This window comes from Halichoeres trimaculatus, unplaced genomic scaffold (genome assembly GCF_033239565.1).
Source record: "Halichoeres trimaculatus isolate MK-OKI-2021-1 unplaced genomic scaffold, fHalTri1.1 fHalTri1_scaffold_7, whole genome shotgun sequence".
NCBI lineage: Eukaryota > Metazoa > Chordata > Actinopteri > Labriformes > Labridae > Halichoeres > Halichoeres trimaculatus.
This window is the reverse complement of record NW_027437185.1, coordinates 39,025,632-39,050,000: the sequence shown is the minus strand read 5'-3', so window position 1 is coordinate 39,050,000 and position 24,369 is coordinate 39,025,632. Positions and strand designations below refer to the sequence as shown.

General features: G+C 49.8%; 1 protein-coding gene across 17 annotated transcripts in view; it reads left to right on the top strand.

Moving 5' to 3' along the window:
- Positions 1-24,369, top strand: part of rapgef2b (Rap guanine nucleotide exchange factor 2b) — a 122,680-nt gene that overhangs the window by 65,408 nt on the left and 32,903 nt on the right. For 9 of the 17 annotated variants that reach the window (XM_074673304.1, XM_074673312.1, XM_074673309.1 and 6 more), the window contains 3 exons: positions 2,383-2,458; positions 5,031-5,198; positions 11,775-11,792. In XM_074673304.1, the coding sequence (XP_074529405.1) occupies positions 2,383-2,458; positions 5,031-5,198; positions 11,775-11,792 (262 nt within the window). Of the gene's footprint in view, positions 1-2,382; positions 2,459-5,030; positions 5,199-7,219; positions 7,430-11,774; positions 11,793-20,415; positions 21,011-24,369 lie in introns of those variants that run through there. The other 8 variants (XM_074673313.1, XM_074673311.1, XM_074673310.1 and 5 more) reach the window with 5 other exon arrangements.

The following is a 24,369-nucleotide window of genomic DNA, read 5'->3' as shown; positions in this document are numbered from 1 at the left end:
CCCTCACTGCGCCTCCATAATCCGTCTGTAATAACGGAGCAGCCGCCGGGCTCTGGCCTCCTGCAAACTGAGGGCTGGATAACTCCGTCAGGGATGGAGGAACAAGACTAAACATGTCACTGAGCTGTTTGCGTTTGGTGGCCCGACGTGTTTTTGTGGTGTGTGATGGGCGGGTCACTGCTCCCTTTTCCACAGAGCCAGCCAATCAGATCAGAGCCCAGAACCGGCTCCAAACGCCAAAAACGCTCGCTGCTCCTCTGAAGCTGCTGCCCAGCTGACAAACCATCTCTGCTGGAAATAACGTGCAGACGAACTCGTAGCGTTTGTTTTCTTCAGAGGGTGAAAACACAGAGTGGGCTGTCCGTGCTTTGGCCTGGACTGGTGCACGTCGGGGATATGAGCAGAGATAAAGCGTGTTAAACTGAGGCACAGCAAACAGCCAGGATCAGCATTACCCCTCTGTGCCCCCCGTGCTCCAGCTGCTCTCTGCTTTCAGCTTCACCTCCCTCTGCCTGGACTCCACCTGTTGGTCAGGAGGCGTCTAAAACCAGACCCATCAGTCCAGTTAGAGCTGCAGCTCAGGCTCAGGAACAACAGAACAGCTGACAAACAGGAAAAAACACAAAAAGCAACAAAAGCCGCTCTGTGAAAGGAGCTCAGAGAGAAGAGAAGAGCCAAGCAAGCTAAACCAGCTCACAGGAAAATAAAGGCAGCAGAAAACACGTCTGTGTGCTCTGAGCCGTGTTCAACAGCTCTGAGCAGCTGCCCTGTGTGTGTGCTTGACCTGACCGAGCAGTCGATCTGACTGAACCATCGACCTGACCGAGCAGTCGACCTGACCGAGCCTTCGACCTGACCGAGCCGTCGACCTGACTGAGCCATCGACCTGACCGAGCCTTCGACCTGACCGAGCCTTCGACCTGACCGAACCATCGACCTGACCGAGCCGTCGACCTGACCGAGCCTTCGATCTGACCGAGCCATCGATCTGACCGAGCCGTCGATCTGACCGAGCCTTCGACCTGACCGAACCATCGACCTGACCGAGCCGTCGACCTGACCGAGCCTTCGATCTGACCGAGCCATCGATCTGACCGAGCCGTCGATCTGACCGAGCCATCGACCTGACCGAGCCATCGACCTGACCGAGCCATCGATCTGACCGAGCCGTCGATCTGACCGAGCCGTCGATCTGACCGAGCCGTCAACCTGACCGAGCCGTCGATCTGACTGAGCTGTCGACCTGACCGAGCCGTCGACCTGACCGAGCCGTCGATCTGACTGAGCTGTCAACCCTCGACGTGCAGCCACAAGCCCAGAGCCTCAGAGCATTTATGCCACGCTGCACCTGAGGTCTGCACCTGTCTACACCTGTCTGAAGGACTGATGAGAGCCGTCACCTCCACGGCCCGCTCAGGAAGTCAGGTACTCACTGTGAGCAGGAGGAGCGTGGACTCCCAGAGATCCTCAGTCCGTTTTAGACCCTGAGACGTCTGAGAAGATCTGATTGGTGCCTCCACGGCCCAGTTTGACCTCTCTGCTTAATGAAACCAGAAACTGCAGGTGGAGAGGGTTTCTTTCAGCTCCGTCAGCTTCTGTAGAAGTTAAAAGATTCATCACTGAACAGATCTGCTTTAGTTTCCCCAACACTCAGGAGAAAAATCATCGGATCAGTTTCTGTTCATTAACCCTCGCCTGCTTGGTTAGTTTCCCGTTGTGTTCACTGTCAGATGTGTGTCATCCATCCCTGCCCTGAAACATGAATAAAAACACGTTCCCAGCTCGTAGACCGGCTTCACCCAGCACAGAGTTAGACCTGGAGCCGTCACGTGCCGGTCTCAGAGCCAGGGAGTCTGAATGACAGACGGTAAACATGCTTAGCTCACAGCGCGGCGTGCCGACCCAGACGACGACTCTTCCTCTGGAGCAGAGTCTGTCTGCTCCCACCCAGCAGACACGTCACGTTTGGGCTGAAGACGTTAAAAATAACAAACAAGGACCTCCTTGTGTCTGCGTGGAGGCCGGCGTTGGACAAAGACTCCTTTCTTTAACCAAGCCACAAGTTTGATCTGCTCATGCTCAGAGTTTCCACGGCGCAGACGCTGCAGGCCGTGCTGCTGTTAGTGTCCCCTCACACGGAGACGAACGCAGCCCTGAGGTCACGAAAGAGGAGTTTTCCACAGGCGTGTCTCCCTCAGGTGGGGGTGGGGTGGGGCTGAAAGGAGGGCCTGTCCCCTCGCCACCGCCGCTCTGTGGGACACACTGTGATGTCACGCTGCATGTTAAAGCGTTGTGTTCAGTCTGTGCTCTGCCTTCACACACACACACAGACAAACGCTCAGATCACTTCCTGTCTCATCATTTCTTCCTGTGTCTCTGCAGCTTCGGGAAGAGGTCGGCCGGCAGCCTGCGACGTGGATGTGAGTGCATCGTCCTGGAGCCGTCAGAGATGATCGTGGTGAGTCCTGTTAGAGCTTTGACCCAGGGGTGTCACACACACACACACACACACCACAAAACATCCTCCAACACACACTCTCTGTCGCCTGACAAAAGTTTCTCTGTTTCAAACCCAGGGGAGTTTAAGGAAACGCAGAAACAGAGTTTGATCTCAGTTAATCAAGAGGAAAATCTCTGACGCCTCCAAACGTGTTTCAAACACTCGTCTGAGGAGAACTCTATCACTGTTTACGTCTTTAAACCAGTGAGTCACGTCACCTGTGTTTCTTACCTGAGCTGAGTCTGAGGCCTCCAGGTGAAGCAGTGGCGCTCTGCCTCTCTGAGACGACCCAGCCCGCCTGTGACGGTCACTCAGCTGGAAACCACGGCGGTGACTGATGAAGTCTTGGCGTGATGAGGGCGAGGGGCTGGACTCTGAGACGCAGACAAACATCCTGAAGGTCAAACCCTTTGATCTGTGTCAGAGACACCGTGACGTGTCCTCGCAGCTTTAAAGCGCCGCTGTGTTTACCCGCCTCAGCCCGGTCCTACTGACAGAGACCCTGACCCAGTTTAGGGCTAAAACAAACTGTTGGCTCGATGGAGAGGTCGCTGGGAACAAACCGAGGTGACAGCTCAGTCATGTGACGAACAGACGCCCTCTGTGGACCGCGGGTCACGACAGATGTGGGTTTAATTTTTGCAGCAAAGCGTGGCAGAGTCAGGTCAGCGTGTTCGTCTAAGAGCAGCTGATGTTCAAGAAAAATCACTAAAAACGTAAAAACATTTAGATTTTTAGATCCTGAGCCGTGCCTGGTGCTGACTTCTCTCAGACGTTAAACAAACGTGAAACTGTTGCTGCAGCTCCATCTGCTCCTCCAGTGGACCGTCTGGGTCTGAAGGAGACCGTGGTCCTGAAAACAGACTCAAACACAGGTTTTTGTGGTTTCTGTGAACGTTAAAACGCTCTGGTGTGAGCGCAGAGTGGCTGGAGGTGGATTTCTGATGTTTTCAGTTCATCATCTGGTCTGAAGCCTCCATCCTGCAGCGCTGAGACAGGTAACTGAGAGGGATCAGTGTGTGGAGCATCTTCACCTCTGGATGATCCCTGCTGGGTTCATTAACACCTGCTCTGATCAACCTGAGCTCAGCTGCTGCACAGAAACCTTGGTGACTTCATCGTCTCATCTCAGGGTTGAAATCAGTCCCTTCAGCTCCTCACACACTGCTCCTGAAATTTGTTTCCAATAGAAGCAGATTTTCTGAACAGGAAGTCATTAATTCAGGAACGTACCGGCTGAAACACGCACACACCACGTCCGTTCTTCCCTCTGGGTCGCTGTCAGGACACGGCGTGCTGCGGCCGGCGAACAAAGCTGTGCAAATATTTAGCCTGCTTCAGTCTGCAGAGCGGCACACACAGAGGAGAGTGAAGCAAACACACGTTAAAGAGTTTGTTTCTGCTCAGACGCTGATTCTGTTTCATGCAGATTTAAAGTCACACATGCACCTGCACGTTGATCACCTGGCGTCACGTCATGTTGCTTCCTGTCAGCGTGTGGCAGCAGCTGCTCCGTGCAGACGTCTCCACTCTCACGCTGTAATTACTCTGCATCTTTAGAGGGGGGGGGGGGATCAGTTACACACAGCCTCTGTGTAAAACCAGCCTCTGCTCTGCAGGATACACACACACACTCTCTGGCCTCTGGCTGAGAGCAGCGCCCCCTGTAATCACACACACACACACACACACACACACACACACACACACACACACACACACACACACACACTCTCTGGCCTCTGGCTGAGAGCAGCGCCCCCTGTAATCACACACACACACACACACACACACACACACACACACACACACACACACACACACACACACACACACACACACACACACACACACACACACACACACACACTGAACGCACACACACTGAACGCACACACAGCCTGCTCAGAGGTTTGTAATTAGACACACAATCACACTCCTGCTCTCACTCACGCTCGCTCTCAGCTCCCCTGCCGTTGTCATGGCAGCGCTGGGTTGGGCACAGAGAGATCTGAGCGCTGTAATCCCACCGGCTGAGCGCTGAGAGACGAGGAGCTGCAGTCAGAGCAGAGGAGCGAGGAGCGAGGAGCGAGGAGCGGGTCCAAAGAGAGGAAACAAACAGAGGAGGACGGGAATACATCGACCCACACACTGGTTAACACGACCATAAACATGACCTCACTGCCTCATGAACATGTGATGAACATGTGATAAACATGTGACGTCAGTGTGTTCAGAGGTTTAACAGAGAGGCCTGTCCTCCCTCCTCCATCCTCCCTGTGTGACTCCTCTCTCTGCTCCTCCCCCTGTCTCCCTGTCCGTGTGGAGCACTCTGACGTAGGTGTGTGTTCTGCAGCCTACACACACACTTCTATTTATACACAACACGGGGCGGGAGGTGGAGGAGGAGGTGGAGGAGGAATCAGAGTATTTTAGGAACATGTGAGTGTTTGAGGAGGAGTAGGAGGTGATGAAAACAGAGCACTCACCTCCTCCTCCTCCTCCTCCTCCTCCTCTCTGTGGTTTGCAGGTGGACTACATGGATGAGAATGAGGAGTACTTCCAGAGGCAGGCCTCCCACAGACAGTCACGCCGCCGCTTCAGGAAGATCAACCAGAAAGGCGAGCGGCAGACCATCATCGACACCGTGGACCCGTACCCCGCCGGGAAGCCGCCGACCGCCCGGGGATACCACACGGTGAGTTCCTCTGCGGCGCCACGCTCCAGGCCTGTGTTTACCCTCGCCGCCGTGCACCGCACTGCCCCGTCTGTGTGTGTGTGTGTGTGTGTGTGTGTGTGTGTTTGTGTGTGTGTGTGTGTGTGTGTGTGTCTTCTGCTTTAAACCCTGATGTGTGGTTTTGCTGCTGGGGAATCTGTGGCCTCTGATTGGCTGATGTGAGTTCCTGATGATCTGGGTCAAAGCGTCCTCTGAGTTTCTCTCCGTGTGTGAGTGTTTGTTTCCCTGCTTCACTCAATCAGAGATCCTGTTTTCCTGTGTGTGTGTTTCCTGTGTGTGTGTTTCCTGTGTGTGTGTGTTTCCTGTTTGTAGCGTTAGCCGCTTTGCGTTAGCTGCTTTGCGTTAGCTGCTTTGCGTTAGCTGCTTTGTGGTGTTGGTTTTGTCTCTGTGATCAGAGTTTGTGGTCTGGTACAGATCTTTGATCCTGTATTTCCTCTGACTGTGGCTGGTTTGTTTGTTTGTTTGTTTGTTTGTTTGTTCTGGCTCAGGTGTTTTTATGTTCCTCTGATAAACATCGTTTGCTGCTGCCTCTCATCTCATCAGCTCGTAGCTTCAGGTTGTGTGGTCAGTTCAGCTTCAGCCGAGGAGCAGAGGTCATCAGGAGGAAACTTTTTTCCTGTTTTGGGCGTTGAACCCTCAACCCAAACGAAGGCTCAGGGTGAAGCTGTTTGGGGGTTTACACCAGCAAAGGATGGAGATGCTGTGAGGGTGGGGGTGGTGTTAAAGCAGTGAGCTGGTTTCTGAAGGAGGGAAATGTCAGAAACAAACTCAGGGACCAGAGGAGAAACATCTGATGATGTTTTCAGTGAATAAACTCCACATGTTAAAGTTTACACCATCCATCCACAAACTCCACCTCCTGCTCTCTCTGACCTCTCTCTGACCTCTCTCTGACCTCTCTCTGACCTCTCTCTGACCTCTCTCTGACCTCTCTCTGACCTCTCTCTGACCTCTCTCTGACACCGTGTCCCATGATGCATCTGTAGAAAGGGTAGCTCCAGCTGTTCAGAGGTAAATGTAGGAGATATAACCCCGTTCATAAGAAGTTTTTTTTTATTTCAGATCTTTAAACTCAAAGTTTTAATGTTAGTTTTGAAGTTTAGTCTCTGTTTTTCATGCAGGGCTGATCAATAAGGAGTTTATTGTGGACCTAGTGACTGATCCGTCTGTGTTCACACTGATCAGTCACTGTGTTCATAGAAACTTCATGATCCCAAACTACTCAAGGTGGAGCTGGAGTTTAGAGACTTTTGGTGTTTTTATTTGATAAACTTCCAGATCAGTGATCAGTGTTTCAGCCTGATGATGGACGGACGTAGGAATGATCAGTGTTTCAGCCTCAGACGTAGGAATGATCAGTGTTTCAGCCTCAGACGGAGGAATGATCAGCGTTTCAGTCGATGGTTCAGACAGTATCAGGATGGAAACTATCAGCCCAGTCTGTCCCGTCTCAGAGCCCTGTTAGAGGAGGAGGATTGACTTTATTCACAGAGGGGACGGGCTCCAGCAGAGGAAGAGTTTCCCCTCACTGCCTGTTTTTCCTGGGAAGAGGAAGCCGAGCGTTTTCACACTAATGATGAACAAACCCTGCGTGCAGATTAAAAACACAGCTTTTCCTTTTCTGCTCAGCGTCACTGCATTCCCATCATTCCTGAGGCTCCCTGGGGTTTCTGACAGGAACGATGGAGCTTCAGAGAAAGAGGAAACGTGCCAAACGCCGTCCTCCCCGGCCCCACCCTGCCCCCAAATATAGACTCTGTTTTTACTTTCTAGAGACGGCTCTGAACTTTCTCATGGCCCAGCGTCTCGTCACGGCTGACTCTCCTTGCTCCAGTCCTGTGGGAAGAGATGGAGCTGCTGCCATGGCAACCAGCAGTCCCAAATGGGCTCTGCTCGAGTGCACTCAGGAGTACAGTAGGGAGGAGAGCTGTGTTAGCATGAGCGCAGTGTGCTGCTCTGCTGCTGCTGCTGCTGCTCTGCTGCTGCTCTGCTGCTGGCAGAGGGTGGAGGAGAGCACAGACACACAGAGCTGGATCTGGGCGGATGCTAAGCTGACACAGGAAGCTAATCTCCAGCTTTTAGCATGCCAGGCAGCGCTCAGCCTCTCCTCCAGCGCACCCCGAGGCTCATTTAGGAGGAGAGAGATGCAGCGAGGAGAAACTTTGGATTGAAGAGAGGAAATCTGTCAGCAGGCAAGGCTTTTCTTCAGCTCCGTCACTGCGCTGCAGGCTGCTGTGATGCTAGCAAGGCTAACATCCAGGATGCTCCAAACAGGAGGTTCAGAGGGTCCAGTCAGTAATAACTGTTAGCTTTGGGCTGTGGGTGTTTGGCTCCTTCCTGTTTCCCTCTCTGTGATGGTTTCTCTCTGTGTTTGCTTCATGAAACGGTTTCAGACGGTGAGCAGGGTCCAGAGCCAGGACAGATGTTAGCTTTGGTGTTAGGTGATACTTCCTGCCTTAAAGGAGCTGCAGACGGACATGTTTGGGTGTTTTTCTTCATCAGTGACTCTGATTATAACTCTCCTGCTTTTCCTGCTGTGATCATTGATCAGATGTTTCAGCTGATCTCAGATCTTAGCGTTAACTCTAATCTGTGTTTTAGCAGTGCTGATCTGAAATGAGTCGTCGTCTCTGCGCCTGGAGCTAAAAACACCAAACTCTGTGCAGACAGGTTTCAGAGAGCAGGGAATGATCCCAAACTGTCAGAGCTCTCAGGGATCCACAGCTGAGGCTTCAGTACTGAAACGTTACAGCTCCCCCTCCTGCTGAGACGCTGACAGGAAGCTCAGCCATGTTCTGGGTGGCGTCCTCTGCCAGACGCCGTCAGGTCGTTCTGTTTCAGGTTCAGTCGTGTATCTGGCTCTCTCTGTCCGTTCCTTCACCGTTTCAGGTTGTTTCATTCATAAAGTTCAGGCCAGCAGCTTCATATTCCACTTTGGACCTGGTTCAACTTGAAAACCATCGTAGAGCCGGCTCCTTTTCCAGGGCTCACAGAGAGCCCTGTTGATACGTTACTAAATAGGTCACGATGATACGTCACGTTGATACATCACGTTGATATGTAGGATTTATAATTTACAGCCTAAAATTTACAATTTCCCTCAGCAGACGCTTTTTACCAAAGCGATGTACGACACTGAGCAGTTGGAGGGTATGGTGCCTTGCTCAAGGGCACCAGTGCTTGGGAACTTATGCCAACACCTCTCCAGCTATCAGCCCAGTTCCCAGTCTGGATCAATGCTGGGATTTGAACCTGGGACCCTCTGGTTACAGAGTGGAGTCCCTACAGACTGAGTTACTGCAGCCACAGACGCCTTGTGGTGGAAATGTTGATTAACGAGCGCTTGACTCCATCAGGTGCAGGACGGACTGAGAACGCTGAAACATGGTGACGTGTTCAAACGTGTTCAGACGTGTTCAGACGTGTTCAGTCGGCTCTGACCCTGGAGGTCTGCACACAACTGTAACAGACATGTGTAAGAGACATCTGAAACACTCAGGTACACGTTAAAAAGGTTCAGATCCCTGTAAATATCTAACATCCACACAGCTTTCCCTGTTTCTAAAGTGATTAACTGAGTCAGCTCGTCAGCAGAGGCTGAGGTCTGGCCTGGTCTTCGTCCTTTATGGCTCCTCTAAGCTTGTGATGGACTTGCTGGTTGCTGCGTGTTGGTGGGGGGTGTCGGCCGGCGTGAATCACTGAGGAGGAGGGAAAACGTCTGAATGTTAGCAGCCACCAGAGGAGGATCTCTGCAGGACTCAGAGCAGTTACCCTCAGCTGCCGTCTGCTCCACAGCTCTGCGTCTGTTACGGCCACGCTGGCTGGGTGTGTTTAGGTCGTGGTGATCCAGCTCCTCCCAGGGAGCAGGGACTGACCTTTGCTGTATATCTGAGAGGAAGACGGCAGCTCCTGCTCTCCTCCAGAGGCTCAGCTCAGATTGATGATCAAAGTTAAGACCTCAGGCCGTACGGAGGATTAAAGCTGCTTTGATTTAAGGACTGATGTAAGATCGCTCTTTATGTCTGAGGACGTCCAGACGAGTCGTTTCCTCTCAAGGACGCCGCGCTCTCACTCAGACTCCAGCAGAGGTTAACCTGGATCTGACTTTAGGATCAGGATCACAGCTCCAAAACCAAAGTGTTAGTGAGGACAGGTCATCAGGAGTTAAACACCCAGAGATCCAGATACACCTCAGAAAACATCTGAGAAAACATGGTCTGTGACTGGGCTGGAGGGAGGAGAGGAGGAGAGGAGGAGAGGAGGAGAAGAGGAGAGGAGGAGAGGAGGAGGGGAGGAGAGGAGGAGAGGAGGAGAGGAGGAGAAGAGGAGAGGAGGAGAGGAGGGAGAGGAGGAGAGGAGGAAAGTAGGAGAGGAGGAGATGAGGAAAGGAGGAGAAGAGGAGAGGAGGAGAGGAGGAAAGTAGGAAAGGAGGAAAGGAGGAGAGGAGGAGATGAGGAAAGGTGGAAAGGAGGAGAGGAGGAGATGAGGAAAGGTGGAAAGTAGGAGGGGAGGAAAGGAGGAGAGGAGGAAAAGGAGGAGAGGAGAGGAGGAGAGCAGGAGAGGAGGAAAGGAGGGGAGGAGGAAAGGAGGAGAGGAGGAAAGGGAGGAGAGGAGGAAAAGGAGGAGAGGAGGAGAGGAGGAAAGGAGGAAAGGAGGAGAGGAGGAAAGGGAGGAGAGGAGGAGAGGAGGAAAAGGAGGGGAGGAGGAAAAGGAGGAGAGGAGGAGAGGAGGAAAGGAGGACACTGTTCAGGATTCAGCTCACGCCTCCTGTGTGCTCCCAGCCCTGAGCTAACACTCAGACTCCTTGTTCAGAAAAGACACACACTGTTTCTAGCATCTCTGTCTCACACACACACACACACACACACACACACACACACACACACACACACACACACATCCACACACACACACACACACACACACACACACTTGATCTTCCTATATTCTCCCTCACTGAGGCTCAAATCCCCTTCTCCCCATCTTCTTCATCTCCTTCATCTTCTTCATCTTCTGTCTCTTACTCCTCTCCTCCTCCTCCTCCTCAGACCCTCTGGTCAGACCAGTCCTCCTCCTCCTCCTCCTCCTCCTCCTCCTCAGGGTTTCTGGGTGATCAGCTGGGCCCAATCAGCTGTTCTGTAATTCTCCAGGCTGCAGGGGGCAGACAATCAATACCCCTGACTCCTCCTCCTCCTCCTGTGCGTGGCCTGACGGGGAGCAGGGCCTCCCTGTGATCAGGAGGTCGTAGGTCGTATCCCTGCATCAGCCATAGTGTCTGTCAGCCACGGCGTGCTCTGTCAGCCACAGTGTGCTCTGTCAGCCACGGTGTGCTCTGTCAGCCACGGTGTGCTCTGTCAGCCACAGTGTGCTCTGTCAGCCACGGTGTGCTCTGTCAGCCACAGCGTGCTCTGTCAGCCACGGTGTGCTCTGTCAGCCACAGCGGTTTGCTCGCTCACTGATGTCTGTGATGTATAAAGTGATGGTGAGTCAGAGCAGTTGGGGGTAATCTCCTCAGATTGACAGCTCTGGATTATCAAGAACTTTCCAGAAGAAGCTTCAGGGTTTCAGTTCCTGTGAAGCAGATGTTGATTTGTCGTCCTGTTGCTGAGGGTGTTGGTTTGTTTGGGTGTTGCTAACTTTGGCCCCTCATCTTAACATTGGTCCTTTTACCAAACCGCAGCTTTTCTCCTTCTCACCATCTCCTCTGACAGCAAACTGAGGTCGGTCACCAAAAAACTACTGTTTGTTTCTAAGACCATTTGAGATTTTACTTGAGGCTTGCTCCAAAACCAAAACCCAAAACATTATGCTACGCTAACATGAACAGGTTAAAGCCTGAGACCTCTGATAACAAACCTGACCAAGTTGATCAGCTGTTTGTTTCCAAGTGAAAGTTTCTCCTGGAGTTATCGTCTCTGTTCAGGCTGAAGGATCTCTGTGGATGAGCTCTCAGACTGTTTAACGTTTTTTCTCAGACTGTTTAACGTTTTAAGCTCCTCGGCTGTTAGAAACTCTCTGTGGTCAAACAGTTTCCTCCAGTTTGACCTGATGCCTCAGCAAACTTTGACCTGAATCAACAAAAAGTGACCATCAGCTGGTCACAGCTGGTCACAGCTGGTCACAGCTGGTCACCGCTGGTCTGACTCACTCTGACCTGAAGGAGCGTCACAGGTTAACCTCCGTGTTTTTATCCAAAGTGTCAAAGCTAAAGTAATCCTGCTGATCAGTTTGATCCTCAGGTAAAAAGTGAAATTAAAGCTGAGGGATGTTCAGGCCAGGCTCTGCTGATTTCAGAGCTTTAGTCTCAGCTTCCCCCCTGCCTCCTCTTCCTCTTCCTCTTCCTCTTCTTCATCTCAGACTCAGCTTCACTCACTGCCTCCTCTTCCTCTTCCTCTTCCTCATCTCAGACTCAGCTTCACTCCCTGCCTCATCTTCCTCTTCCTCTTCCTCAGCTCAGACTCAGCACCTTTGATAACCTTCATCTCTTCTTCTTCTTCCTCTTCTTCCTTCCATTGCTCGCTCCTCTAACGGCTCCAGGAATGCAATAAACCTCAGGTACTGTGTCTATAACACTCTTCTCTTTGTGTGTGTGTGTGTGTGTGTGTGTGTGTGTGTGTGTGTGTGTGTTTGTGTGTGTGTGTGTGTGTGTGTGTTCTCTAGCTGTCTGTGTTCATGTAGCTGGGTTTTATCTGTGTCTGTAGCCTGTCTGTCTGTATCTGCTGCTCAACCTGCTAATGTGTTAGCATCACGCTGCTATTGTGTTAGCATCACCCTGCTAATGTGTTAGCATCACCCTGCTAATGTGTTAGCATCACGCTGCTATTGTGTTAGCATCACCCTGCTAATGTGTTAGCATCACGCTGCTATTGTGTTAGCATGCCCCTGCTAAAGTGTTAGCATCCCCCTGCTAATGTGTTAGCATGGTTAGCTCTGTGGATTAGCCTGTTCCAGTGGCTCTGTGTCCTGCTCTGAGCCTGTGATCTGGGTTGATCTTGGAGAGAGGCTCTGCTGGTGGAGGATGGACCTGATCAGGGTCCAGGTGGTGACAGAGGAGGACAAACATGGCTCTGCTGAAGCTAGGGGGCGCTAAACTGAGATAATGGAGACCATCAGCTGATTGAGGGACTCAGCACCTCTAACGCTGCTGATGTTCCTGATAACGGTGTTTGTCCTCAGGCTTTATGGATTATTACCATCCTGCTGTGTGTGTGTGTGTGTGTGTATGTGTGTGTGTGTGTGTGTGTGTGTGTGTGTGTGTGTGTGTGTGTGTGTGTGTGTGTGTGTGTGTGTGTGTGTGTGTGTGTGTGTGCTGATGGTTAATGTGCTGAATGGTTGATTAAAGTGGCTCTGAATGACATTAAAGGCAGACTGAATGAGCGACCGTATGTTGAGGACATAAACACGCCCTCACCTTCTCCTGGACTCTGAGACCAACCAGCGAGGTTCAGATCTGATCCAGAGCTCTGGTTTTTCCCCACACGGTCCTGTCCTGTCCCAGAGAGCTGAAGCGTGTTGCTGAGGTTGAAAAGATCAGAGCCGTCACTGAGGTAGCGAGTGTGGAGATGAAGCTGCTGCTCTTCACCCACAGAATAAGAAAAATGAGAGTTTCTATTTTTAGATCTGTCCTCTGTGACAACCTGCTTCAGCTGAGACTCCACAGCTCCCTGTGAATACATGATGTGTAGGAGCTGCTGCTGTGAGGGAGAGACGCTTCATCCTTCAATCCTCTGTTTCTGCTCCTTTCACTCCTCTGCTCCACCTGCTCCCTCTGCTCCTCTCGCTCCTCTTGCTCCTCGCTTTGCTTCATTCCTGGTGTTTGCTCAGATTGTGGAGAGGAGCTTCAGCACATTCAGGCTGGATCAGTGAGCTGAGCATGTTTTCATGGTGTGTTTTCACAAAGAGAAAGGCCTGTACCAGCGTCAGAGGTCAGAGACGATGTTTGAGGTGTTTTTCAGAGACACGCTCAGAATATTAATATTGATCATAATCTGAGAAGCTTCAAACCATTTAAGTTTTGTCTCTGTAACTGACTTTGAGCATCATCAGCGTCACTTCCCATCCTCTCATCCTCTCATCCTCTCATCCTCTCATCCTCTCATCCTCTCATCCTCTCATCTGTCTGTTTGAGGATTCATTCATTCACTGACGTCTCAGAGTCTAAGATCATTTTCTGATCAACACCAGCGTTAATACCTGAGTTAATAATCAGAGTGTGTTAAAGATGATTTTTGTTTTTCTGTTTGGATGTTTTTTCATTGACGTCTGCTCCACACAGCAAAGTGAAACTGCTGTTTGTAGTTATTAATATCCAGATGTCAGATGTTGGCTCTGATGAAACTGAAGCAGATATTTCTGGATAATCCAGGGGAAACGCTTTCTGTAAAGTGAGAAAAGGAGCTGCTCATTTACCAACCGCTGAGGTTAACTCCTCCTCCACCGTTACAGGAGGCGCCCCCTGACATTTGATGTGCTTTTCATGTCAGTTTTGACATTCAAAGACCTTTTTGAGGTCTGAGCCTCCTTCAGAGAGCTCCACAGATGACATTTATTTCATGCTAATGAGCCTGTGTGTGGAGGATAACAGCGGCTGCTGTTTGTGTTGTTGGTGTGTCGCTGCAGCCAGTCAAAGAGAGTCCGTCTGATTGGTCCAGAGAGGAGCTGGCGTCTGACGCTGCTGGAGCTGTCAGATCCTCATGAACAGGCTGATGGTGGGTTTATCTAAGGGTTAAAATGTGCTCGGTCTATAAATATCCCTGGGCGAGCTGTGAGGCTCGGTGTGTGATGTGTGTGATGTTGGAGGAGACGATGATTTGAGCTGAGATCTCAGCAGTTAGCCTCACAGACACTCCAGGTGTTTTTATTAGACCTGCACAGATTACTGCTGCATTAATCTCCCGTAAACTGGGTTATTCTGGTGTGAGCCGTCAGCAGGTGAGAGGACGAACGTGGAATAAAACTGACTCCATGTTACGACATAACGTCTCAGTAACTGTGATGAACTGCGAAGCCGTTAGCCGTAAAAAAGCCATAAAGAGGAAATCAGTCGACATCAGTTTGAGGAAGAGCTCGAGACTTTCTCCGATCAGTTTCTGTCTGAGCTCGTTAGAGGAAATCACTCGTTAAAGCAGTTTAACTCCTGCACAACCTGTGTGTAGATCAGGATCTGCAACCTTTAGTTTAAAAAGAGCCATTTAGCCTCAGCTCACCTGGATTAAAGTCATTAAGAAGCCGCGAAAACTACTTTATCTTCACAATAAAGACACAAAAGCAGATAATCTAGTGAGAAGTTATAGTTTTTAATTTTTATCAAATTTGCAAATTTATAAAAAAAGAGAATTTAGTAATGTCATAAGTTTTATACATTTGTAAAAATTGATGAAATTTCAATAAGTTGGAAATTTAAAACGAAAATTTTAAAAAATTTAGAAATTTAAAAACTGAAATAAAAATGTGCAAAATTTTGATGTTTCAAAAAAATGGCTGAAATGTCATAAATTTGCAAAAAAAAAAAAAAACCCTAAATAATCCAATTTCAAAATTTTGCTTAATTTCCAAAAAATGTCAAAATTTCCAAAATTGCAGAAAAAAAGGGGGGATTCCAATGAAAAAATAAAAAAAATCAAAATTAAAACAATGACATTACAAAATTTGCAAAATTTTGATATTTATAAAAAATGCCGTAATGTCATACATTTGTAAAAAAAATATATATATAAAATAAAAATAAAAAAAAAAACCTAGACAATGCAATATAGAAATTTTGCTTCATTTCCCAAAAATTGCCAAAAGTTCTCAAAGTTACAAAAACAGGGGATTTCAATAAAATTTCAAATATTTGCTAAGATTTGAGTCTTTTTCTTCATTGCAGAAATTTTTAAAAATTGAATTTAAAAAAGTTTCAAAAGTTGCAAAAAAAATTCAAAGCCTTAAATCAAGAGGTGATGCATTTTCAGTACAAAATATTAAATTATGATTTCACTTAGTGTCCGGCTATTATGATAATTTCCCTTTGTAACAATAAAAAAAATAAAATTCTTTATTTTGATTATATTTTTAAAGCTACAAGGAGCCACTGCAAAGGAGTCAAAGGGCCACATGAGGCTCCAGAGCCACAGGTTGAAGACCCCTGGTGTAGATTATCTCACATTCATTACGCTGTTTGGGATCATCACTGGAGACGTGATACCATGAACCATGTTTCTTTCTCTGTGCTGTAGCTTTGTCCCCGTGTTGATGTGTGTTTGATGTTAGCCAGGAAGTGGTTTGTGATTGGTCGAGGAACAAAGTTCAGCTCAAACACCAACTGAAACACAGAAAAGGTGTTGGACGGTATGAGTTTAAGATTATAAGCAGTGAATAACTGAGCCAGGACCAGCCCCAGGCCAGTTAGCTGGTGTTAGCATCAGGCTGGGAAAGGTGTTAGCATGGAGCTGGTGTTAGCATCAGGCTGGGAAAGGTGTTAGCATGAAGCTGGTGTTAGCATCAGGCTGGGGAGGTGTAAGCATGAAGCTGGTGTTAGCATGCAGTTTAATCCGGAGTCAAGTTCCTTGTATTCTTGAAAATACTTGGCCAATAAAGGTGATTCTGATTCTGATTCTGAGCATCCAGCTGGGGAGGTGTTAGCATGGAGCTGGGGTTAGCATCAGGCTGGAAAAGGTGTTAGCATGGAGCTGGTGTTAGCATCAGGCTGGGGAGGTGTTAGCATGGAGCTGGGGTTAGCATCATGCTGGAAAAGGTGTTAGCATGGAGCTGGTGTTAGCATCATGCTGGAAAAGGTGTTAGCATGGAGCTGGTGTTAGCATCATGCTGGAAAAGGTGTTAGCATGGAGCTGGGGTTAGCATCATGCTGGAAAAGGTGTTAGCATGGAGCTGGGGTTAGCATCATGCTGGAAAAGGTGTTAGCATGGAGCTGGGGAGGTGTTAGCATGGAGCTGGTGTTAGCATCAGGCTGGTGTTCAGGTCCCTTTAAGTTTGCAGGCTGTGTTTTTATTCAGCTGCTTTATAACCGTTTCTAAGAGGTCAGACAGGAACCAGGTCTGTGCGCTGTCTGTGGGATGAAAAGAGGAACGCTGCACGGGGAACAGGAAGGACACAGACATTGGCACGCTCACCTTACAGTGAGACACTTCACCTCCATGAGCCTCCACAGTTACTCAGTAACTCAGTCTGGAAACTTCCAGTCACTCGTCACCTCCCCACTCACTTCCTGGGTGATTTACACGGCGTGCAGCAGGTGCAGGCCCAGCAGATGTTTGGCTCATGTGAACCTACAGGTGTGATGTTTCCAGCGCGCCTGGCTGCCTGCGTTTCTGACACATTGTTTCAGAGCGGCGTGCAGGTGTCAGGCACGGCGTGATGAATGCAGTCCTCCCTGGGGCGGCAGCAGCTACAGGAGCGTCTCCTCTTCATCAGATCATCTTTCTCCCTCTAACAACGCTGTTAGAGCCGTGGTAATGGGACAGACGTCAGGATTAATGCTGCGAGCTGGCAGTCAGGAGAGGTCTCTCCTCAGTCCCTCTGCTGGCTCACAGACTCAGAGCGTAGACACAGATCAATGAGTCAGAGCGCGCTCAGTTTGAGCCTCCACAGCAGCCGTGTGTTAAATGTTGTTCACTTCCTCTGAGCCTGTAGATCATCATTTACCTGGTCTCTGTCATATTTTGTTAAGTAAACCTAAAGTGTTGGTAAAGAAGTTACTCTGACTGCCTATAAAGATCAGAACCATCCTTTATGGAGTAATCCTCAGATCTGCTGCAGCACCAGCTGTTGATCTCTGTGGGGACTTTTCCCTCAGCCCGTCGGTTCTGGAGAGTTTCAGACTCAGAGTTCTGTTCAGATCAGCTGATGAAGGAGTCGCTGGATGACTCACAGACAGCTGCATGCTGGGAGATTCAGGTCTCCCTGTGCTCCTCCTCCTCCTCCTTTCTGGTTCAGCATCGACTGAAAGTTAGGTTGGGTCAGCGTCTCTGATAACGCTTGGATTATAAATTAAACTCCTCAGAAACCCGATGAGGGAACATCGGGTTTCTGCATTACTCCGTTCTGGTTCTGGTTCTGGTTCTGTGCCAGACGTGGTCTGGATGTGACTGAGATGGTTTGTTTGAGTGCCTGGGTATGTAAACCTGACTCTGTTGTGATTTTACTGATCCCAGGGTGCTCTGCTGGCTGCATCCTGTGGGGGGCGCTGTGACAGAAAGCCTGTAACCATCCTGCTCTGTAGGGTTTATCTGATGAGTTTTAATAAGAAGCTGAAGGAGGAAAATGTTAAATTTCATCCTTCAAACATTTGTGTGTGTGTGTGTGTGTGTGTGTGTGTGTGTGTGTGTGTGTGTGTGTGTGTGTGTGTGTGTGTGTGTGTGTGTGTGTGTGTGTGTGTGTGTGTGTGTGTGTGTAATGAGGGTTTATTGCTCTGTCCCTCCAGCAGCACAGACCCTGTCACGTGGTCTGTGCTGCAGATGCGTGGAGCAGTCAGAGCCACGCTGGGTTCAGACTGTTTACAAACGGCAGACCAGGCTCCTCCCCCTCCTCCTCCTCCTCCTCCTCCTCCTCCTGATGTTGTGTTTTCCTGCTCCTCCTCCTCCTCCTGATGTTGTGTTTTCCTCCTCCTCTCCTGTAGGGTGGATGCTCCATCGTCTGCTCCTCGCTCAGCTCCTGATTAGTCAGTGAAAACAGATTCATTGGTTTGTTTGTTCCTGGAAAGCTTTGAGGGGTGGGGGTTGGGCAGGAAGGCCTGATATTCCCCAGACTCCACGCTCGGTTGCCGCGGTGATGTAATGACGCCCTGGTTGTTTCCCCTGGCGATCGTCAGAGACGTTAATGATCGGGCCGCGCGGCCAAGCACCTGAGCTTTTTTTGTTGTTGCATTACATCATGGCTCAGGGCAGGAGGGGTGATGTCATACCGGGGCTCCAGCCTCCCTCCTCACCTCCTCCTCCTCCTCACCTCCTCCTCCTCCCACTCAGCCTCCCCAGTTACTGTGACTGGAGCTGCTCCAAAACCAGAGTAGTACTACCCTGCTTCCCAGGCTGAGTCTGATCCAGAGTCTGAGTCTGAGGATCCAGAGTCTGACCCAGACGAGGAGAGGTTGATGTGTGTCACAGTTTGTAGTTATGAGAGTTGTTGATTGTTAAAGCTGGATGAACAGAGTCACACTGTGCTCACCAACAGTCAGGGTAAAGACGGGCTTCAGTCTGCAGTCTGGGAGCTGGATGCTGCTTGATACTCCCATTTCTGCACGATGGAGGTTCAAATAAACTGAGATTAACACGACAACACAAAAGATATGAATATTGTTTATGGATAGTAGTTTTTAAGACCTGAAAACTAGAAAAAATATTAATAAATACGACTTTTCACCAAGACAGATAGCTGAGAATATGAAAACATCAAAGAGTGAATCCAACACAAAGATGTTTTATTTTGCTGGAAAAACCAATAATTTCCTGATCTGATTAAGATGTTGGTTCAGGAAGCTTCAGTTATAGTTTTATGGTTTAGTTTTCCAGATTTCCTGAATTTAAAAAAGAGTCTCTGTCTGTGTCTTTGCTCTTTGTGTGTTTGATCATCTCTTCCTCCCGTTGGTCGTCCTCCCTCTGAGCTGATGCTCTGTCAGCCGTTAACACCGCTGTAAAGTTTTGTGTTTGCTTTAAGAATCACTCAACAATAATTAAGACCAATCAGAACCAAGTATGTAGCACAGCCTGGTGATACGTTAAGCTAAATGTTGTCATGTGACTCCTGCTCTCTTCAAACATCGTATTTACAGCTGGGCGTGATGAGCTGACAGGAAGTGTTTGACGTGTTTGAAGGAAACAGAAACTGAAGAATAAAGGATCATTCCAGCTTTTTGAGCTGACACCTCTGGGTGCTGTGTACCTTCCTGAGTTATAGACACGGAGCTGATGACAGCAGCTTCAGCTCTGAGAGCGAGCTCTGAGTGCGAGCTCTGTGAGCGATCTGATTGGCTCCTGATGGAGCCGCCGTCTCTGTCGGCCTCTCAGCCCCCGTTACTCCCTCTGACACGCTTTGTCATTTAAAGAGCCGCCCTCACATCTCTGTCAGTCAGGAGAGCTTCACACACACACACACACACACACACACACACACACACACACACACACACACACACACACACACACACACACACACACACACACACACACACACACACACACACACACACACACACACACACTTATTTCCCCTCTTGCTCTCTGTGTGTTGTTGATTCGTTGGTGACGTTGCTGCTCATCCTGCTCCAGCTGAGCGAAGGTGAAGTGGCTGGCTATTGTCGCTTTCTCACACACACACACACACACACACACACACACACACACACACACACACACAAACACACACACACACACACACCCCTCTCTCCTCCATCTCTCCGCCTCCGTCACCACAGCAACTGAAAGCCCTGGAGGATGTGTGTGTAATGTGTGTGTGTAGGGGGTTGGATGGTGGTGTGTGTTTGTGTGTGTGTGTGTGTGTGTGTGTGTGTGTGTGTGTGTGTGTGTGTGACAGGGTGACATCACCGCTGCCTCTCCATCTTTTCCCACCTCCTCCTCCTCCTCCTCCTCCTCTCCATCTCTCCTCCATCCTCCAACAAACGCTGCTCCTCTTCCTCTCCGTCTGCTCGTCTCCTGCTCTCTCAGGAGGAGGTGCTGCTGTCTCCGTCTCCGTCTCCCCGCCCAGGAAACCGCTCTCCTCCATCCCGTTTCCATGCCAACCGGCTCCAGCCTGGCTCTGAGCTGAAGAGAGCGTGATAATGGCATTACTCCCACTGTGCTCCTCTCCTCCTCTCCTCCTCTCCTCCTCTCCTCCTCTCCTCCCTCCATCCTCCAACCATTCATCCACCCAGCTCTGTCTGTTTATTCCACTCATCCCTCCATCCCTCATTCTTACTTTACTCCTCCTCCTCCTCCTCCTCCTCCTCCTCCTGCTCTCTGCTCCCCTCAGAGGAGCTCAGCCTCAGCAGCTCTGCTCTTACAGCATCTCTGTCTGTGAGGGAGGAGGTCCTTACCCCGCCACCCCCACCCCCACCCCCAGCTCCACCACAACCACCGCCGCCGCCCTCCCCCTCCTCCTCCCCTCCCCCCGCTGACACACATACACACATCCTCCCCCTGCTCCCGCTCCGTCACAAACACACCGCTGGCTCCACCGAGCAGTGTCCGCGGAGGCTGCAGCGTCTCGGGCTTTTTACCGTCATGGCGCAGCGAGGCGTCAGTGCGCGCCTGCTCTTTCCCCGTGTGTAGCTCTGCTTTGGGTGGAGGGAGGGAGACGGAGAGGGAGAGAGCTGGAGAGGAGAGGCGGAGGGAGCTAACGTGAGTGAAAGTGTTGTCAGCCATTTTTCCTCCTCTTTTTTTCCTCCTGTGTTTGGATGGTCGCCGCCGCGCTCCGCCAGGAGCTGTGATTGTACGGAGCGGAGAGGAGGAGCTGGCTCGCCTTCAGCTTGGATTAAAGGGATATTTCCTCCTTCTCCTCCCGCGTCTCCCCCTCTGTGGGCTGTGTGCGGGGAGGCAGGAAGAGACGCAGGAGCTGCTGCTGCTGTGGAGTCTGCTCAGGCCCAGAAACAGCGGATTCTGCCCAACTGTCACAGAGACGGAGGGAGAGGAGGGAGAGGAGGCGCGGATCAGGATGGGGGTCTGTGCTTTGGCCTAGAGCAGGTCCGGGATGTTAGACTTTAGCCCGGAGAGGATCCTTTCATTATGAAACCATTAGCAGCGTCAGACAGCAATGGAGTCCCGAGCCAGCCCGATAAAACCCCGGTAAGTAGCTCCTTCCTCCTCCCTGTCTGCGCTCGGAGCCTCAGATATGATTACCGCGGGTAATGGACGGCGTCGGGTTTCTGCCGAGCCCCCTCAGGGCGGGCCCAGGACCAGACTCAGACCCGGACCAGCTCACCGGGGGCTCAGCGCCCGGTGCAGCCTCCGATCTGTGTCAGTGTGTTGATCTAGAAACGGCTCCATGTGCTCGCTGCGCGCACACACACACACACATACACACACACACACACACACACACACACACACACACACACACACACACACACACACACACACACACACACACACACACACACACACACACACACACACACACAACCGCGTATATGAGCCTGTGATGGTTGTAGCTCATTGACCTGACGGGGTTAGACGTTACCATGACTCAAACTGTGTTTTAATAACCTTATCTTTAACACACACACACACACACACACACACACACACACACACACACAGCTGCACAGATGTCGGTGTGTTTTACGACCCTCGTTATGTTTTACGACACTCTGAAGTGACAGGATTTGATTGTAGCTCCATTAGATATGCCCATGAAATTAACGACACGGCATCAGGAAAAAATCATCAGTGGAGCAGTAAACAGATCAGAGCAGAGGTGGAGTCAGGATGGAGCTCACCTCCTCCACCTCCTCCACCTCCTCAGCCTCCCAGAGATCCAGTCTCAGAGCTGGTGGAGCAGTTTGGCTGAAAATGACTGAAAATGTCATTTAGTGCCTCATAGAGAGGCCAGCTGCAGCCAGAGCTGCTGCTGCTGCTGCTGCTGCTCCTGCTGCTGGTGGTGGTGGTGCTGCTCCTCCTGCTGCTGCTCCTCCCGCTGCTGGTGGTGCTGGTGCTGGTGGCGCTGTCCATGGTGCTGGAAGCAGCCACACTCAGCTCACGCAGACGCTCTCCAGGCCCAGCTGATCTGCACTTGAACGGTAAACGGATTGATCTGCTGTCAGCGCCGCCGGTATCACTCACACAGAGGGACCACACACACTCACTCACACACACTCACAGACACACACACACACTCACTCACACACACTCACACACGCAGACATCCAGGGGCAGAGCTGTAAATCACTCTGATGGACAGCTCCTGGTTCACAGAGCACATACGCCCAACGAAAAGCAGCGTAATACTCCTTTAATGGTCATAAATGTGTCAGTGTTGGTGAGGGATGGAGCCAGCTGTCCTCAGGGAGGCTCCGAGGCTCAGACAGGCCCCAAAACCTCCTCCAGGAGTCAGACTGTGTGGAGTTATGGAGAGCAACCAGAGCTACATACCATCAACATGTCCTGAACATGTAACGTGTTCTTTTTAACACGCTCTGGTGGGGTTGGTGGGGCTCTGATGCTGGATTTACCTGTGTTGTTTAGATTAGCATGTGGTTAGCAGTCTGTGTCGCTGTGTGTGTTACAGTCGAGTAGACCTGTCACGATAACAAATTCTGCTAGATGATAATTTTCCAAAATATTATTGCTGATAAACGATTTTATTGTCAATTTTATTTTGATTTTTCTTCATTTTTTCATTGATGTAATTATGATAAATTGGGTAATAAAGTGAGTACACCATATCAAAAACAAGAAACTTTAATTTCTTCAGAGTATTTAACTGTAATTAAAAGGTCAGGATCTTTGAAATAAAATAAACAAAAAATATAATAAATTTAACAAACAAGAAAGAGAAAAAAATACATGTCACTGAAAGTAATTAATACTAATCAAAAACAATAAAACATAGACCCTGTCTCTAAAGAAAAAACTAAACTCCAAAAAACCAACAACAATAAAAACTCTAGCCTAAATCAAAGGGAGTTTATACAGTTCCTGAATTGTTTGTAACATGTACTTTTTCCCAGTCAATCCGTACTGTCTGTCAAACATTTCTAACATTTCTGGCTTTCAACCGTATTGAAGGGCTGCATTTCTTTGGTAATGTATCTGTCTTTGAGCGCCACCATTTGGAGCTTTTATTTCTATTTCCTTTGCAGACCAAAAGCCTCAGTAAGAGCTGATTGTCAAAGAACAAGGCTCCGCTGCACCTCCCCTTCTTCTTCTTCGTCGCCACTATTTTCAAACAAATGCCACATATCAGCTCGTTGGTGTTCATGAGCTCACACTTTGTTCATTCTGATAAAAAACTAAATATTCCCACACTGGGACTGTGGCAGGCGGCTTAAGAACCGTATCTTTGGTGCCATCACTCATATTAGCGTGTGTTTCCTCCTTACCCCTCAGGACGCTGCTTCAGCTCTCTCCGTGTGTACGCGCGAGCAGCCCCGTCTTCACCCCAAAGATCACATTTTTGACAGATGCTCACTCCGCTATAAATCCTCTAAATCTGCTATAGAACCTATGCACCCCGATGTTAGGAAAGATAGACGTAGTGAGCCATCTTCTCATTCAGCCTCTTTGGTCCAAAGAGAGGAGGAAAACAAACATGCAGCACGTGTCAGTTTATCCAGGCTGGAAAACTTACTGAGGACGTTTTTATTTATCGATCGGTTCATTGATTTATTGATTATCGTGACAGGCCTACAGTCGAGGATCAGAGAGTCTGATTGACAGAACAACAGGATGAAGACCTCACATCGTTCAAACTCAGCGTCTCGTTGGCAGGAAGTCTCCGTCTCTCAGCCAGAACATGATGGCAGCATATGCACGTGGAGTTAGACAAACCAGCAGCAGAGCCAGCAACTTAGCACAACTGGTGATTATGTAAAACAGGGAGACGATGAGAGCAACAATCAGCGTTTGGCTGCTTTGATAATTGGCCATCGTTCAGCGCCTGGAAGTTATTTCCACACTGTGCGCCGAGGGAAGCGTGGAGGAAGTTATTTTAGTTTCTCTTTGTGTGAGGGGAACGTTCACGTCTCTACCCTCCTCTTCATCACCTCCTTCTTCATCCTCCCTCTGGTTTTTAACAAACAGAGCTCAGACATTCATGGAAAGCAGCTGCAGCCAATAGCTGCTCTGATAATGATGGTGACATCACTGTGGTCGGCTCGTGGTCCCTCTCAGCTACATGTGATGTTTCTTAATTACTCGTCGTTCTGTGTCCGCTCTCCTCCAGCTGTTTAATCTTTACAGCAGCGCGGCGTGTGTGGACAGCCTCAGCCTCCGTCTGGGTTTATCAGGTTGTTAGGGACGTTTATGGTTTTATCTGTGGCAGTAGCTGAGCTGTGAATGAGGCTCCTTATCAGAGCGGTTATGGGGAAATGATTCAGCTTTGTTGGGCGTGGATAATAAATCAGAGAGGGGTTGTAGCTCAGCTCTTCTCTGACGCCACGTGCTGTTGGACGTCTCCATCAGTGGCGTCGTGTCTGGGTTTAATA